Source organism: Triturus cristatus, chromosome 6 (assembly GCF_964204655.1).
Source record: "Triturus cristatus chromosome 6, aTriCri1.1, whole genome shotgun sequence".
Lineage (NCBI taxonomy): Eukaryota > Metazoa > Chordata > Amphibia > Caudata > Salamandridae > Triturus > Triturus cristatus.
The window spans coordinates 199,226,990-199,244,684 of record NC_140589.1 but is presented as its reverse complement, the minus strand read 5'-3'; the positions used below and the strand labels follow the sequence as shown (position 1 = coordinate 199,244,684).

At 43.6% G+C, this 17,695-nt stretch overlaps 1 protein-coding gene across 5 annotated transcripts in view; it reads right to left on the bottom strand.

The window, feature by feature from the left end:
- The window catches only part of MMUT (methylmalonyl-CoA mutase), a 254,830-nt gene that overhangs the window by 92,897 nt on the left and 144,238 nt on the right, over positions 1 to 17,695 (bottom strand). For all 5 annotated transcript variants that reach the window (XM_085610519.1, XM_085610518.1, XM_085610517.1 and 2 more), the window contains exon 8: positions 5,538 to 5,653. In XM_085610519.1, the coding sequence (XP_085466645.1) occupies positions 5,538 to 5,653 (116 nt within the window). The remainder of the gene's footprint in view (positions 1 to 5,537; positions 5,654 to 17,695) is intronic.

Genomic DNA, 17,695 nt, shown 5'->3' with positions numbered 1-17,695 from the left:
GGTTTGTAGTGGGGTGAATTAGAGAGGGGTGGATTAGACCGGATTAGGGTGGGGTGGATTGGGCTAAATTGGAGGAGGGTGAATTGGATTGGAGGGGGGCGGACTGCAGGGGGTGGATTGAAGTCGGGTGAATTGGACTGGAGCAGGGTGGACTGGACTTGAGTGGAGTGGAGTGGATTGAATTGATATAAAGTGGATTAAATTGATATAAAGAGAATTGGATTGGGGTACAGTGGGGTGGATTGGAGAAGAGTGGACTGGATGGGGTGGATTTTATTGGAGTGGGATGCACAGAAATGAGGTTGGGTGGACTGGGGTGGAATTGAGTGGGGTGGAATTGAGTGGGGTGGAATGGAGTGGGGTGAAATGGATAGAGTGGGTTGAGATTGGAGTGGGGTGGATCTAAGAGGGGTGCACTGTAGTTGGATTGAATGAAGTTAAGTGGAATGAAGTTATGTGGAACAAAGTTGAATGGAATGAAGTATGGTGGAATGGAGTGTATTGGAATGGGTGGATTGGAGTGGAGTAGATTGTATTGCAGTGGTGTGAATTGGAGTGAGGTGGACTGTATTGGATTAGGGTGGTTTGGATTGGGGTGGATGGAAATGAGGTGGACGGGAGTGGGGTGGGGTGGACTGGGGTAGGGCGAATTGGAGTGGGGCAGATTGTTTTGGATTGGAGTGGGGAAGACTGGAGTGGGGCGGATTGTTTTGGATTGGGGCGGACTGGATTGGGGAGGAATGGAATGGGCAGGCTGTTTTGGATTGGAATGGCCAGATTGGATGAGGCGGATTAGAGTGGGGAAGATTGGAGTGGGGCAGATTGGTGTGGAGCAGTTTGGGGTATACTTTATGACTGATTATGTATTAAAGCAGAATTCCTGAAATTACACATAAGAAAGAAACAACGTCACTTTGCAATATTTAGAACAAGATATTCATCATCTTTTGAGAACAGCGCCCACAAGCAAAAACAAAAGAAAACATGAGTGTAAAGTGAGAAAAGAAGACTTGGCAAAATAAAAGTAAGTTATCTATAGAAAATAAGTCTTTGTAATTTTGTGTGTCCTTTAGGCATATTTTTGCCAGTCATATGCATTCTGATAGCATGGCAATAAAAGTTAAAAAGAACAAAATAGTACCTCAACTACGTATGGAGGAGCGGACAGGCAATGATTACGTTAAATAAATCAGTGTTTGGTCCCTGCTCCAGAGAGAGAAATGGAAATGATGTTTGGCCTTCAGTGACAAATTGAGACACTGTGAAGAAGAGTGCCACACAAGTCAACAAATGGGTAAACAAGAGGTGGGCTCCAAGCCTTTTTTGTTAAGAACAGTGTATCACAAGCGAGATGCATGTGCTCGCCTGGCTGCACTGCAGGAGCCTGCAGTGTAAGGACACTGTCCACCGGTGGTATGACGGAATTACAAATGCCATTACAACCGAAAGTCTTTCTCAAGAATTGGTTTTTTTACACTGGATATGCCTTCACAATGGATGCCTTCACAACGTATTTTGAGGTAAATATAAACTATACACACACACACACACACATATATATATATATATGTATATCCATATATAATGGGTTGATACGTATTTGTAAAATATTTACATTTTTGTGGTAGACATCCATGGTAAGGACATATGCACTGTAGAAAAGTAGGAGGTAAGCTTAAAAAGTGATAATGATATATGTTTATATAGAAACATTTTAAAATATAAATATATATATATCCAAACAAAGGTTGCCCTTAATGAGAACGCCACACACAGGGAGTGTTTCTCCTTTTATTGGAAGATAGCAGAGTTTCAGTTTCCCAACACGAACCAAAGTTTAAAAGCCTGACGCGTTTCAAACGCTTGCCGTCCTTGTTCACAGTCTGTCAAGAGAGAGAGAAAGAACAGCTGCGCTTCATGTGACATTCGCTTTAAATATTAAAGTCCCGCCCTGATAAGCGTAGGCACCCAAGGCCTTATGGTCTTTGCAGTTCACATTCAGTATAACCCTACTAATCCACAACCCCTGAACCCTAAGAAATTCCTTGCCAGCCTAAAAATTCCCTTGCCATCCAAAAACCCATACTCACCCTAAACCCTTAAAATTCCCTAACCACCCAAAATCCCATACCCACCCTAAAATTACCATTGCCACCCACAACCCCATACCCACTATAAATCATAAACATTCCCTTACCAGTCAAAAACCCATACCCACCCTAAACCCTAAAGATTTCCTTGGAACCCCTCAAACACCCATACCCACCCTAAAATTCCCTTGACACCCAAAAACCCATTCCCACCCTACATCCTAAAAAATATCCCTGCTACTAATATATATATATATATATATTCCCTACTGGCGGTCGCCAGTAGGTAGTTATAGTTAGGACCACGTTTCCATAGGAAATCCGCAACATTCTATTTTGAATAACTTTGGCGCCGGTCGACGAATCCTCGCAAATTTTTCAAAATAGGTGGGGCGCTACGCTCCGCTCCTACCCTGAAAGTCTCGGGGGGAATCGTCAAGCGGGGGCTGAGATAAAAGGGGGGTCCCAAAACGCGTTTTTCCCATGCATTTTTCCATAGGACCTTTAGACAGAGCTACAGCCCGAACGGCTGAACAGAATTTAATGAAATTTGGCAGAGAGGTAGTCCCCAGGTCAAGAAAGTGCCTTTTGTAGGTTTGGTGTAAATCTGTTCAGTAGATTCTGAGAAAATAGCATTTAAATCAATATATATATCTATGGCAGCTTACGGTGCGCTTACGGTGCACTTACGGTAAGCTTACCGTACGCGTACGGTGCCGTGCGCGAGCGCGATTCTGATTGGCTGTTAGATCTTAGTAAACATTCGAATCGGTCGAAACCAGGAAGCGGCGGCCGCCATTTTCTCACTCGCACTGTCAGGGGGGTGAATAAAAAAGGTGGATAATGTGAAAAGGGGGCAGGCTCGACAGTTCCTGACCCCCCTAGCCTTGGTCAGGGGGTCCCAGAAGGACCCTCAAGGGCAAAAATGAAATTTTTTTTTTTTTCGAAAAATCGCCGTATGCGCGTAGCGCACGGTGCAACCTGCGAAATTCCGCGAAATTCGCAGAATTACGCGTACCGTGCGCGCACGGCAAAAAAAAATTTGCAAAAAGGAAAGCTTAAAAAAAAATAAAAAAAATTGTGAGGTAAGGTTGGCTCTTATAAGAGCCGTTGGGTTAATACAGGGATAGAGGAAAGAAAGAATGGGAATATTATAAGCGTCTACAAACATGCTGGTCTATCTTATTGTTAATAAGCGGAAGACTGATCTCCCCATAAACAATAAGACCACCACATCTTGTACACCTCATTTCAACCCTCCCAAATCGAGGGTTAATGTCCACAGGAAAAGAAGAAGGTGATGCTCCCACCTCAGAGGAAGGGCTCAGCTGAGCTGCCGATGATGTACTCGGCTGAGCATCTGAGGTTGGGCTCTGGTGACTTACTGAAGAGTTTTCTCCAGTATGTCGAGCAAAGGTCCTGGGATGTCTATCCTGCAGGTGTCTTTTCATAGAGTGATTTCCAAAGGAATATTTCTTCCTTGGATTTCCTCTAGATAAAACACGGCCACAAAGTCTGCAAGTGACCAATTGAGCATTCACCTTTTTCTCCCCCTCTGGAAAAGAAAAATACTCCCATACAAAAGAAGTCTTTTGTTTCCTCCTTCTCTGGATCATGGTGGTGCTGCTGGCCTCACTCTCAGAAGAGCTCTGCTGTTCTGCCATTGTATCCCAATGTCAATCCAGCTCCTTCTCCTAAGGGATCTCAAGCAGTAATGAGGGGAATGGGTGGGGTGTGGGAAGTTTCTGGAACTGAAAGTACTTTCAACCAATGAAAAGTGTTCTTTCAAGCAGTAATGAGGGGAATGGGTGTGGTGTGGGAAGTTTCTGGAACTGAAAGTACTTTCAACCAATGAAAAATGTTCTTTCAAGCAGTAATGAGGGGAATGGGTGTGGTGTGGGAAGTTTCTGGAAATGAAAGTAATTTCAACCAATGAAAAGTGTTCTTTGTGGATCACATGACCTACCGTGCGCGCTCCGTAAGCTCACGGTACGCGCTCGTAAAAAAGTACGCATGCGCAAACGTGACGCTTACGGAGCGCTTACGGAGCGCGTACGTAAGATGCACTCGCGCATGCGCATTACACGCCCCTGCGTAACCGCGACGTTGCTTCCGCGTGTACGCGTACGTCACGCACGTATCACGTAGGCGCGGTGTACTTATGACGTGCTGAGCACGTAGCGTCAGCTTACGGTACGCGTATCCTATTACGTACGCGCACCGTACTTATGACGCACGGAGCGCGTACCGTCAGCTTACCGTACGCGCACGGAAAAAAAAGCATTAAAAAAAAAAACCTTTCCATAATGCATTATTTTATACATAGGTTTACAAAAAAATGTAAAAAAAAAAAATTTGCATTTAAAAAACCGTACAAATTCACTGAAAAAACCATGGGTTTCACACACGTTATAGTTAGGAATTAGCATTTAGAAAACCTTGCAAATTCACTGAAAAAACCATAGGTTTCACACATGTTATAGTTAGCTGGAAATTTTACTGATAAAAAACCAATGAAATTCCCCCGTTATAGTTACTGTAGGCAACTATAACTCACGCGACCGTAATCCTGTGCTGATGACATATGTGTCTTTATGAAAAAAAAATATTTGTAATATATGTATAGCTAAAATTTAATGGAAGAAGACATGGGCAAATAAGTGTCTAAATACAGTATTAGCATCAGCACAGGATTACGGTCGCGTGAGTTATAGTTGCCTACAGTAACTATAACGGGGGAATTTCATTGGTTTTTTATCAGTAAAATTTCCAGCTAACTAGAACGTGTGAAACCTATGGTTTTTTCAGTAATATATATATATATATATATATATATATATATATATATATATATATATATATATATATATATATATATATATATATATATATATATATCTATCTATATCAATCAAACTCCAACTCCAGTTCCTTTGATTAAGCAACGGACACCAACACAGTGGCTGGATATACGGTAAGTTTCTCATTTATTGAGATTTACGGCTGCTACGCGTTTACTTGGCTATAACTTTTGACGTTGTTTGACCAATCTTCATGGAATCTTCCTAAAGAAATGTCAAGGTAGGTTCCGGTTGTCATGGAAAGTTTGGGGGTGATCTGTGTTGTGGGGACCGAGAATTTGGGACGCGAAATAAGGGTGTATTTGTAATGTTAATTCCCATAGGAACCTTTAGCCACAGCTCCAGCCCGAACCACTGAACGGACTTAAAGCAGATTTGGAAGGGAGGTATATGTTGGTTCAAGGAAGTGCCTTTTGCTCAATTACGGGTATCGATGAATAAAGTAGTATCTAAACTGCATACAAAACCCAAACTTGATCTCCACTGAAGCAGATTTTGCACCTAGAGAAGTACAATTTTAACTCAATCTTATCATGACACAATAAATAGACAAGTAGATAATAAGAGACGGAAATTACATACTTACCCTTTCAAGTTTTTCAATTTGCTTCTGCCTAACAGAAGAGTTATCAATGGATAAAACCTCAACAGACTCTTCTTTTTCTAGCTTGTACTTATTTACTCCAACAATAACTTCAGCGCCTGTGAAAGTATGAGAAAAAAATATATAATTCACTAAATGTACAATGGTTTCTAAACTGGGAGTTTATTAAAGTCTGCCAACTTTAAGTCATAACGTGCTTAAGAATAAACACAAATACATTTATAGAGCGGCGTGGAACTTTGAAATAAAAAAAAAGAAAATCCGGCTTTCTAGATCACCTAAAATGAAAGCTACCAAATCAAAATCTTTGTTTGATCAGTTCTTATTAGAAATAACCTGTGGGTTCGATTAATACCTTGACAGCTAATAGAAAAAGTGAACTCTTCACTTTGAATATCGTGCAACAGTGGGAACATAAAGCAATGGGAGGTTGAGTGATATTTTCCACTTTGGCTTGGTACTTTAGTTTAAGACTAATGTGCTGTCCATATTAGTTTTGCTGTAGTGGGGGAAAACCTATTGCAGTAGATTTACAGGAGTGAGCATAGGGCAAGGGATTACAGTTTGCTTTCAATGTGCTCCTGCAATCGAAAATGGCATGTCCCCGCTCCAATACCTGCAACAATGGTGCATGGATTCTCTTGCATACAGGTTGGTGATGCCTCACTGAGGCTAGCTGGTTTAGGGCAGTGAATTAAGTACTCATACTCAAAAAGTAACTTTCCACGTCGAGTGCAAAAGCAGACCTTCACCTTTAAGACAGTTAAACATTTTTGAGAATCTAAAAACCTTTCATTGTCAAACAAGTCGTAATTATGAGAACACCTAAAATATTGTTAGGTATAAGAGGTTGTTAGTATTTTGTTTACATTGCATTGTTCTAAATAGATTCACAGAGCTGATTTTAGAAGTCGAATCACGTGTTTCGATGAAGAAAGTGGAATTTAGGTGGAGTTGTGTGCATCTTACATCGCTGCTGCCTATATGCCAGGGAAGCATGTATTGTGCTGTGTGCATGCAGCACTGCTACTGCTTGTGCTTGTTTAGATGGGTGGGGAGGGGGGGACGGGAGGGAGGATTGGGAGTAGTTAGGGAGTGTCTGGCAACCTTTCACTGCTGCTGTGCTGCCCAAGCTGAACTAGGCAATACAGGGTACAGCAGGACTGCAGACGTCCAGCTAAATTCCACACATCAGGGGTTAGAGTAACGCATTTTAGTGCTGCTGGCTGCATTATTGCACAAAAATGCATTAGTCACACTTTTATGGCGTTCCTCCACACTGTGGAGATCATGAGGTGCTCTGCTGAATAAAAGCAGCCCGTGCTTGGCGCTGGTTATACACTGCTGTGGCGCTCGTCCTGCCCAGGCAATTTTCCGCTGACCGGTGGGCATACTTGTTGCTATGGTGATCCTGGTGTATGGACACATTGATTCTCTGCTGCTGTGCGCAAGCGAACAGGGAGATACATGGATGTGTGACACTGCAGGAATGTTCTGCAGGAGTTAAGTTCAGGGGTAATAAATAAAATAAAAAAATCAACAAAAATAAAATCAGACAAACAGCAAGTGTCGGGTTCAGTCGCACGTGGATCCAGCACCCTCTGTTGTTTTAGGACCCCACTGCTGTGGGTCATTTGTGCAGGAGGCAGCAACAGTACGCGATTCCATTTTCCCCTCAGACGTGCTGCGCTTGCACAGAAAAGTGAGGTTGTGCTGCTACGGGGATTGAGCAATAAGTGACTGACTGGTGGTGATGCAGGTGGTTGGAGCAAGCAGCGCCAAAGGACACAGGATATTATTTACTGCCTCTAGGAAGAGCCATGAGATTGGGAGCTGCAGGCAGAGTTGCGGCTACCTTCTCTTTGAAGCAGCATTTGCTCATTGCCTCTCATCTTCCTGCACAATGCTGGACAAAAATCCGCAGCTTGCAGAAAGAACCACCAAAATAAGGCGCAGGGATGATCTCAGAGAGTGCAGAGCAGTTCAGGTCCCCACTCACCGAGCCACAGGAAGCATGTTTTGGTAGATTTGATTATTTTTTATGAAAGCTCCCAATCTGTTAGACAGTTGCCAGAGGAGTGGGTGTATGGTCAACTTAGAAAGTAATAAAGAAAAAAAAATGCAGTGGAAAAAAAAAATCAAAGGATAAAGTGAAGGTATAGTTAGAAATGGTAACAAGATCTTGACTTACGTTGGGAGAAAAAAAAATGAAATTCACTGAAAAAAAGAAATGTTTAAGTGACGTTATAATTAGATACTGAAATGAGATCAGAAGTCACATTTAACAAAGGAAAAAACAAAGAAATTCACCAATTATAGTTTCGTGAATTAACCATAATTACACCTCCGTCACGCACTGTTTATGATCTCACATATTAAATGACATCTCAAATGTCTTCCCTTTAACTACACTTAATGCGCTAAAAACATATGACTCCAAATGTGAAAGGCTACTCCTCAGAGCACTTAAGGAAGGAGGCCTTAGGAAAAGGAATACCTCTATGGGGCTTACCTCGACCAAAGGATGAATTGGGAACAGACAGAAGACTTTTGCCGTAAAAAAATTTCTTCTGATTCCAAATATGTTTTATGACCCAGGTTAGAAGTCTGGAAAGTGATTTTACAACTTGGAATTTGCAAGCCAAGGCCCACGCCCTATGCGTTCTTTACTGGTCAGAAAATCAGCTATATGTAATAACCTGGATAACATTAATTGCGGGCTCAATTGAGCTCTCCAATGATTTAAGGTATGTAACTTTCCAATCGGAGTTTCAACTCATTATCTGTAACCTTCACCAACAGATGTCTGAGGCCAGGATTAAATAAATGGTAAAGAAGAACACATTTCAAATGAGCAGACCAAAAGACAATATCTGGACGGTAAAAAAAAAAAAAAATGATGGGAGATTTCCATCACTGGATTGGAGTGGAGGGCATTTCCCTTCTTTATTGGCAATTCCAGAAAATAATTTAAGGACCGCATTTTTAGCATAAGGATTGGTCTTGACCCCTTAGGGATCAACCAGGATTTTAAAGACAGGATTGCCTTGAACAAAGGATGTTGCCTATTTCGACTGAATGTTAAATACAGCACAGTGCACTTTTTTTTATTAAACTGTGAATATTTTATAATAGAAAGAAAACAACTTTAACGTCCAATATTCTGAAGTATAGATGCCACACTAGACAAGAAGCTTTACAATCACTTGATAATGGAGTAACTCTTGGGAGTTTCATAAGGAAAACGCAGAAAAGATTTACAGCGAAGGCTGTGTAGACTATGTTTACCGTTGGGGGCCTTACTATCTTACAACACCTTATATTTTTTATGAGCCCTTTTCAGTTACTGTGTTCATTTATCTTTCAACAAAACTGGGCCAGTTGCACAAAGCCAGTTAAGGTATTAATTATTATATTAATATTTGGTCAAACGTAACGCTTTTTCTCTCAGGTTTTAATAGACCGGATTTAATGATGCTCAATATATTAATCATAAACATTTACAATAATATTAACACTGTATATTTAGGAGATTGCATTTTAGAAATGATCGAGTTTCTCTAGTGTTATTTTAATTGTATACTTTGTTGACATACCGTTTTTTTCCAATTACCTTTTAAGATAATGCCATTTAAATTAACCAACAGCACTTTATTATTCGAGATTTATTTTGACTATTCAAGTGTAATGCTTTAATTTATATTATAATCTATATTCATATATAACATTTTCTTGGCTGTAGATCCTACATGACCTTGATGGGCAAGACCAATGATCCGAGATCTAAGTTCTGCGGGAGCAACAAACTTACAAGCGCTTAATAAAATTCCAGGCTCCATAGACAATTGAGAACAAACATCATAGAAACATAGCATTTCCCCATTCATAACCTTTTGTAAAGGCCAGTCTTTACTCATATACTCTATCACTTTCAACATGTAGGTATCAATTTGTATTGCAGATTTCCATTGCTCCTCTAAACAAGTCTCTACAATATCAATTCCTGCCACCACACATTAAGAACCAACAAACTCCCGCCAACTTTACCAGCTCAGCGATAGGAAGTCTAGAAAAACAAGCAGCTCTTACGTTGGATTTTCCTGGAATATAGCTTACGTCAAAATGATATCACTGCATTTAAGATAAAATGCGTATTAACGTAGAAGATGCTGCTGGGGTCCCCTTAAACCCCAACAAGTACAACAATGACTTTTGATCTATACAAAGAATAAATGGGTGCCCCAAAGATATGTTTTACATTTTTCTATAGCTCACCCACAATCCAAGGCTTCTCTCTCTTTAATACTATACTTCCCCTCCATCTCAGACAAAACCCCGAAGACAAAGGTGATGGTATTCTCAACCCCATCAATATTTTGGCACAAAAATGCTCCCAAGCCTCCGGTGCTAAAATCTTAAAATCTGCTGTGATGACACCCTACTGGCCCGAAACATAAGTTTTCAAAGCTGTTACCTGCATGAGAATTGTTTTCATTTCCTGAAACTGCTCATGTTGTTTTGTCTCCCGTACAAATTAAAACATTTTCCTCAATTTTTAAGGGTTCCGTGATAGTGGCATATTTTCCTACAAATCGTGAATAATAATCACATAAGCTATGAAAGATCTCAACTCATCCTTGTTATTAGGACAACATACTTCCCTCAAAGCCTTAGTAAGATCATTTCTAGGATTTATTCCCTCAGATAATATTGTTCGGCCCAGATATTCCACTGAATCAGTAAAAATGTAAATTTTTCCCTTGCAACCGTCATACCATGTTTATTCAAAACCTTGTTCAAAATGCAATTATGTTCCTCCACTGCGTCTGCAAAAAGGAGTATGTCATCCTGAAATGCTTGTACACCAGGAACGTTCTTAAAAAGACAAAAAAATATGTGAATTGCACTTGCAGAGGATGGAAGGCCAAATGGCAATCTCAGGTACTTGAAAGCACCAAACGGATTAACAAATGTGGTAAGAATTTGTGATTCCTTCACCATTGGAACCTGGTGGTATGCTGCTCCATGACTGATAGTACTAAAAATCGTAGCTCCATTTAATGTGGTTAATAATTCACAAATATTAGGCAAAGGGTGGCAATCTACCACTATGTTCTTATTCAGAGACATTAAATCAGAACACAATCTGATTTGTCCATTTTTCTTCCTGGTGATAACTACAGCACTCACCCATTCAGCTGCATTCCCAGGTTCAATGATCTCATCTCAGCATAACTGATCCAAATGCTTCCTGAGAACCTCTCTTATACAAAAGGTACCTCACAAACCTTATGTGCAACACTACATTCTTTCTTTAAATAATTTCATGTTCATATCCCTTCACCACGCACTGCATTCTTTCTTAAAATAATTTCATGTTCCTATCCCTTTACCGTTCCAACCTTGTCTGTGAACACTTGTGGTTATTTGCACAATATATCTTCAACACCAACACACTGACTTACTAGCATGACAGAAGTAGTAGTACCATGTCTCAAGACATATCCCAATCAATCAATCAGGAATTGTAAGCGTGCTAGTCACCCGTGAAGGTCTTAAGGCGTTGAGGGGGGGGGGGGGGGGGAAAGGGGTGGTTCGCAGATCTGTTTAGCTGAAGATCCAGGTCTTGAGGGTCTTCCTGAAGTTGTTCAGGGAGGGGGCGCATCTGATGTCTGCCGGTAGCTCGTTCCAGGTCTTGGCTGCAATGTGAGAGAAGGATGTTCCGCCTGCTCTGGCTCTGTGGATGCGCAGGGTTACGGCCAGTGTGAGGTTGGAAGATCAAAGGTTTCTTTTGGGTACGGGGATGTTGATTCTGTCGTTGAGGTATTTGGGTCCGTTGTTGTGTAGGCATTTGTAAGCGTATGTGAGGATTTTGAAAGTGACTCTTTTCTCCATGGGGAGCCAGTGGAGACTTCGTAAGTGTTGGCTGATGTGTTTGTGTCGGGGGATGCCGAGGACGAGTTTGGCGGCGGTGTTCTGTATTGTCTGGAGTTTGCGGAGTAGGGACTTGTTGATGCCGGCGTAGAGTGCATTTCCATAGTCCAGTCTGCTGTTGATGAGTGCGTGGTTCCTTGACTCAGGGGGGGATCCCCTTGAAGGTCTTGCGGAGGATGTTGAAGCAGCTGGAGGAGACGGCGTTGACCTGTCGGTTCATGGTGAGTCATGAGTCGAGTACGATGCCGAGGTTCTTGGCATGGTCTGAGGGGGTAGGTGGGCTTCCAAGGGCAGTCGGCTACCAGGTGCTGTCCCATGCAGAAGGGGTGGTACCGAGGACGAGGACTTCTGTCTTCTCTGCGTTGAGCTTCAGGCAGCTGTTGTTCATCCAGACTGCGACATGTTGCATTCCTTTCTGGAAGTTAAGTTTGGCAGTGGTGGGGTCTTTGGTGAGGGAAGGGATGAGCTGGGTTTCGTCGGCGTAGGATACGATGTTGAGGCCGTGTTGTCGGACGATGGCTGCGAGGGGGGCCATGTAGATGTTGAAGAGGGTGGGGCTCAGTGATGAACCCTGTGGGACTCCGCAGGTGATTTTCGTGGGGTCGGAGAGGAAGGGTGGGAGTCTGATCCTTTGGCTTCTTCCGGGGAGGAATGATTGGATCCAGTCCAGGGCTGTTCCTTGTATGCCTGTGTTGTGTATTCTGACGACTAGTGTGCGGTGGGAGACGGTGTCGAAGGCCGCTGATAGGTCAAGTAGGATGAGGGCTGCGGAGGGGCCTTGGTGCAGGAGGGCGCAGATGTCTGTGGCGGCGAGTAAGGTGGTCTATGTGCTGTGGTTGCTTCAGAATCCAGATTGGGACGGGTCAAGGACGGCGTTCTCTTCAATGAATCGTGTCAGTTTCCTGTTGACTATTTTCTCTGCAACTTTGGCTGCGAAGGGGAGGAGCGAGATGGGCCAATAATTCTTGAGGTCGGTGGGGTCAGCTGTGGGCGTCTTGAGCAGGGGTCTGACTTCTGCACGCTTCCAGTCGTCTGGGAAGGTGCCTGTTTTGAAGATGGTGCATTGTAGTTCGGGTGCGATGGCGGCCACAGCTCCGTGGTAGATGTGAGGGGGTCAGGGGTCAGTGGGGGGCCCAGAGTGGATGGTTTTCATGGTCGAAGCGGTGTCTTCGATCGTGATTGGTGTCCACTTGGAGATGGTGGGCTGGCCGGTGTTTCTGGGGGGCCGTCTGTGGCGCCTTTTGGATGGTCGATGAAGTTGTCATAGAGGTTTTTGATCTTGAGGTGGAAATAGGTTCCAAGCTAGTCACAGAGGTCTTGAGATGGGGTGATGTCTGTGGCTTCGCTGCATGGGTTGGTGCGTTCTTGAATGACACTGAAAAGTTCCTTGGAGTTGGTGGAGTTGGCCAGGATTTTGTTGTGGATGAGGTTCCTCTTGGTGGCTCTGATCTGGTTGTGGTAGTCCGTCATGGCGTCCTTGTAGGTGGTGTGGTTTTCAGTTGTCTTGGTGTTTCTCCAGTTCTTCTCCAGGCGTCTGAAGGTGCGTCTGGCTTCTTGGAGAGCGGTGGCGAACCAGGCGGCTTTCCTGGGGTGCTGTCTGCCGGGGTTGCGTAGCGGGGCAAGCTCGTCTGCGTAGTTGGAGATCCAGGTGTGGAGTTCTCTGGCTGTGTCGTTTGCGTTGTTTGCATCGGGTGCCCAGGTGTGGTTGTCTCGGGTGAGGGTAGAGTTCAGTTGCTCGTCGGTAACCTTGCTCCAGTTCCTTCGTGGTGGGCGTGGGGCTGGTTTGGGTGCCTTGGGTTTGTTGATGGCGGAGTGTACGTGGTGGTCTGTCCATGGCAGCTGCGTTGTGTGGCTGAATTGGACGCAGTTTCCTGCCGCGAAGATGGGGTCGAGGGTCTGTCCTGCTCTGTGGGACAGTGTGTTGACGAGTTGTTTAAGTCCGATGCTGGCGAGGTTGTCACGAAGGATAGTGGACTTGGGGTCTCTGGGGTTGTTGAGGGGGAAGTTCAGGTCCAATGAGTATGTAGTTTGTTGAGGCGATGGCGTGGGCTGCGATGAAGTCGGTGATGGTGGTGGCAAAGGGTGTTCGGGGACCGGGGGGTCTGTAGACAAGGGTTCTTCGGAGTGTGGCTTTGGGGTGGTCTGGATCTGGAAGGGCAGGTGTTCGGCGGAGGGGAAGGTTTGTCTGGAGGTGGTGAGGTGGAGGGTGCTCTTGTAGGCGATGGCGAGGCCCCCTTCTGGGTGGTGAGGGCAGTCTTTCCTCTGGATCTTGTATCAGTCTGGGATGGCGGTGCTGATGTCGGGGGCAGAGGATGCGTTGGTCCAGGTCTCTGTGAAGAAGGCGATATCGGGCGAGAGAGAGTCGGTCCCAGATTTCCATGGCGTGTTTGTGTACGGAGCATACGCTGAGGAGGATTTATTTTACAGTGTCGCCGGTGCTGGCGTCGGCGGTGTTGGAGGCCGTGGGTGGCAGTGAGGGTCTGGTGGCAGTGGAGGCAGGAGAACTGGCCGTGGGTTGTGTTCGGCTAGGCCTGTTGCCATTCTCTAAGTCTCCCAGGGTTGAGTGCGAGGAGGGTGGTGGTGTCGTAGCAATGGTAGTAAGAGGTCCAGGGTTCCTGGCGCTGGCCACGGTTGGGTCGTGGACAGGAGCAGACGGGCTTGCTTTTGGCACGCTGGCGGCGCAGCCACCATTAAGTAGGGGAGGTGGGAGGGAAGAGAGGCTGGGAGGCTGGAGCGGGGGAATTCCGGGGGAGAGGGGCCGCAGGGGCAAAAGGCGAAAGGAACAGGCAGGCACGAGAAAATAAAAACAGTGGTGGAATTAGAGCAAGACACAGATGGGCACAATAACAGTGGCACAACAGGGAAAAATTAGGAAAAAAAACGGCTGAGAAAGGCTACGGTGGTTGCAGGCAGTCTGGTCCCAGTTGGAGCGGGCAGCAGGCGCAGAAGCGGGCTGCAGCCTCGATCCTTCAAAGTAGGAGGTCGGGGTTTGGAGGCAAGAGACAGCACAACGGAGCTGCGGGGAGATAGTGGAACTAGACCCATAATTTCCCATCCATTGACCCCAACATAAATTGTAGTATATATACTTCCAGAAAAACATAACGTGCTCTCGAAATAACCTAATGTTAAAATTTCCGTACCTCCATAAGCAATGGCTCTATCAGACTTCTTCAAAATGCTATGATTCCAGAAAGATTTAAAAGCGTTTTCAGATGCCATAGTCACCGGTGAACCAGAATCAGTCATGATCCTTAAATCAACTTCTCCTATACTTACATTACAAAAAGGACCTTTTTTGCATTCAAGTATACAAGATTCCTCAGTTAATCTAGACAACCCATCATTATTCATCTCCACGTAATTTGCCGGTTCATTCACTTTAAGCATTAAACTTGTAGTCTCCTGTAATGTTGAGGATACAGTATTAATATTTTGTTCCTCACTATCTGAAAGACAATTAACTCTCACGTTATCCATACCCTTACAGATCTTCATGAAATGTCCATTTGTTTTGCATTCAATGCATTTTCTTCCCTGTGCAAGACAACTCAAACTGTTAGCTAAATAATAACTAGATCCATGCCTATAACAGCTGTTACCCTTGGATCCGGTCTTAAAATTCCTTGCCCCAGTGACTTAATTTTTTTTCCACTGCACTCATAATTTCAGAAGAACAGGTAATCCCCGTAAGCAATTATACTGAATACACAGATCTTTTTATACCTTTAGCGATTTTCAGTCTCTATTAGTGTAGGATTTTTACAACACGCCAAATGCTCTTGTACTTTTAAGTTGACAATTCCATTTAATTTTGTCTCTAATGTACTCATCAGGAGCAATATTAAATTGACATGTACTAACCCAAACTCTGAGTGCTGCCACATACTGGTCTATGTTTTCTCCTACCAATTTTTTTCTGGAATACAAATTAAAACGTTCCAAAACAACACTTGGTTCAGCTAAAAATGTAAAGTCAGTCTTCTATGGGCTTCTATAAACACCATCACCCCTCACCATCACTTCCTGGTCCTTGCACCGCTGGTAAATGATAAAAAATCTTCTGACCTTCCGAATTTTCTTTGTGGAGCAAAGTTACCAGCATCGATTGCCACCAAGCAATTTTCAAACTTGCGAAACCAGAGCTTCCATTTCATATTGAGTTTACCAGGTTTTGGTAAAAAAATGTGGGGGTCGTTGAACATTTTTACTTCCAGACATTTATTTATTTGTCAAACAATCTTTGCACTTTTTTTTAAAGTAGACTGTAAAGGTTTAATCTATCAACTGAAAATCAACAAATCAGCTGATAAAGTAAAACACGAATTTAATCAAATCTTACAAGAGACAGTAACTTATGAATTTTCCAGCTGTAAGCAACTTCCTCGCCAAACGTAGCTTGTTTAGAATACTGACACAGGGATTAAACAAAGTGCAACATGCGTTGTATGAAGATGAGCGTCTAAATTTGATGACGCATAATAGACGGGCACGCTCACAGCCTTTGACTTGCCTGACGCTGATGCATGCACACCACAAACAGGTCCAAAGACTTGCCCGACTCCGCTTTCAATGCCACTGATGTCACAGCTACTCCTCAGAGCGCGCCGCCTCAACAACGAAATGAGGGATATATACAAAAATGTTCCTTGTACATCACCACTTCAGCTAACCCAAAGTAGACTCGCTACCAGTAAATTGAGTCAAACACAACGTTTCCTTGGCAGTGGGCTCGGTGCCGCACAGCTTCTTGACTAGATAGTCATCAAATGTTACACTAAATCCAAGTAAGCATTACACGTAGAACTCCATGCCGTGGTTAAAGATGTTTGATTTCATATAGCAATTACGTGCCCACCAGTCAGCATCCCTGCGTACTCAAGTCCAGAATCCAACTGCCTAAAGCAGCTGTTGGATATGGATTACATGGAGACGCTAGAATGCTGACAAGATTCCAAACTTCTGCAGCATTCTAATATCCCTCATAGATACAACCGTGGCATCCTGAAATCAATCCTAGCAATCTGACACACATCTTTTATCTGATGAAACTAGAAGATACATCTGCATGTAAGCATACATTCTTCCAAAAAGTGAAACAACAGGATCATGTTTCAGCTTAATGTAAGAGTAGTTACCGCTACACAGCAATACATGAGAGCTACGCATCTTGTGATAGAAAGTGACTGATATTAGCTTTTCTTTGCAGAAATGTGCAAGATACTGATCAGAATTTGCCCCAGCTGCTTTGAAAAGCTACTATGAAAATGAAATTCACAAAGATCTGGACAACTGTATCTTCAACTTCTAGGTCCTTGTATGACTCCAAATGCGGTAACAGATAACGTCTGTGCACACGATTACAGTCACTGACCTTTTCTCCAGGGCAGTAAACAATTGATAGAAAAATTAAGGCAAAGAAGTGCTTCTACTATCGGAAAGAACAAGTGCTCTACAAAGTAGCAGTAAATCATATTGCCCAGAGGAAGTCCATCTGGGTTTTTCTGATGAGAGTGTGGAGATAAAGTACATTAGGTCAGCAGTGCTGAGTGCACAGCTGGATGGAGTGCTGTGTTTCAAAGGTAGGATTAAAACTTTCTGGATCCTGTACTGCTAATGCATCCAGGAGTAGGTATGGTACTGCCTTGCACACATGCAATCATTGTGCTTCAGTCTGGCACATACACACAGCCCTGCACAAACATAAAAAAGGCAGGATACACTATGCTCAGTGGACTCTTCCTTCCCCTACATGACTATGATGGGCTACTTCAACTTTCATTTAGAATCAAATTCAGACATCATGAATAGCTTAGGCTATCCCCGATTGGTGAAAAGTCCTACACATTCCGTGGGCCACACACTCGATGGGATCTTTTCAAACAACCCCCATCTCTCGGTGGTCAAGGACACTCTGCCGCTCTATTGGTCTGATCCTTCAGCTGTGCTGTTTAAAATTACTATGGTTGGTGGCACCACTGTGACAAGGAGCTTACACAATACGAGAACAGCGCGTGCCTGGAATAAAATCAACCAGCAGCAATTTCAACATCTCTCAACCGTCTCTCACCCGGTTTATTCTGATGATGTGGATAGGAATGCCAGAAATTTCCCTCATTGGTTAGAGGGAACAGCTTCCTTAGTAGCTCCAGAATCTATCATCAAAGTAAGGCATGGTTGCCCCACTGTTCCCTGGTATTCAGATA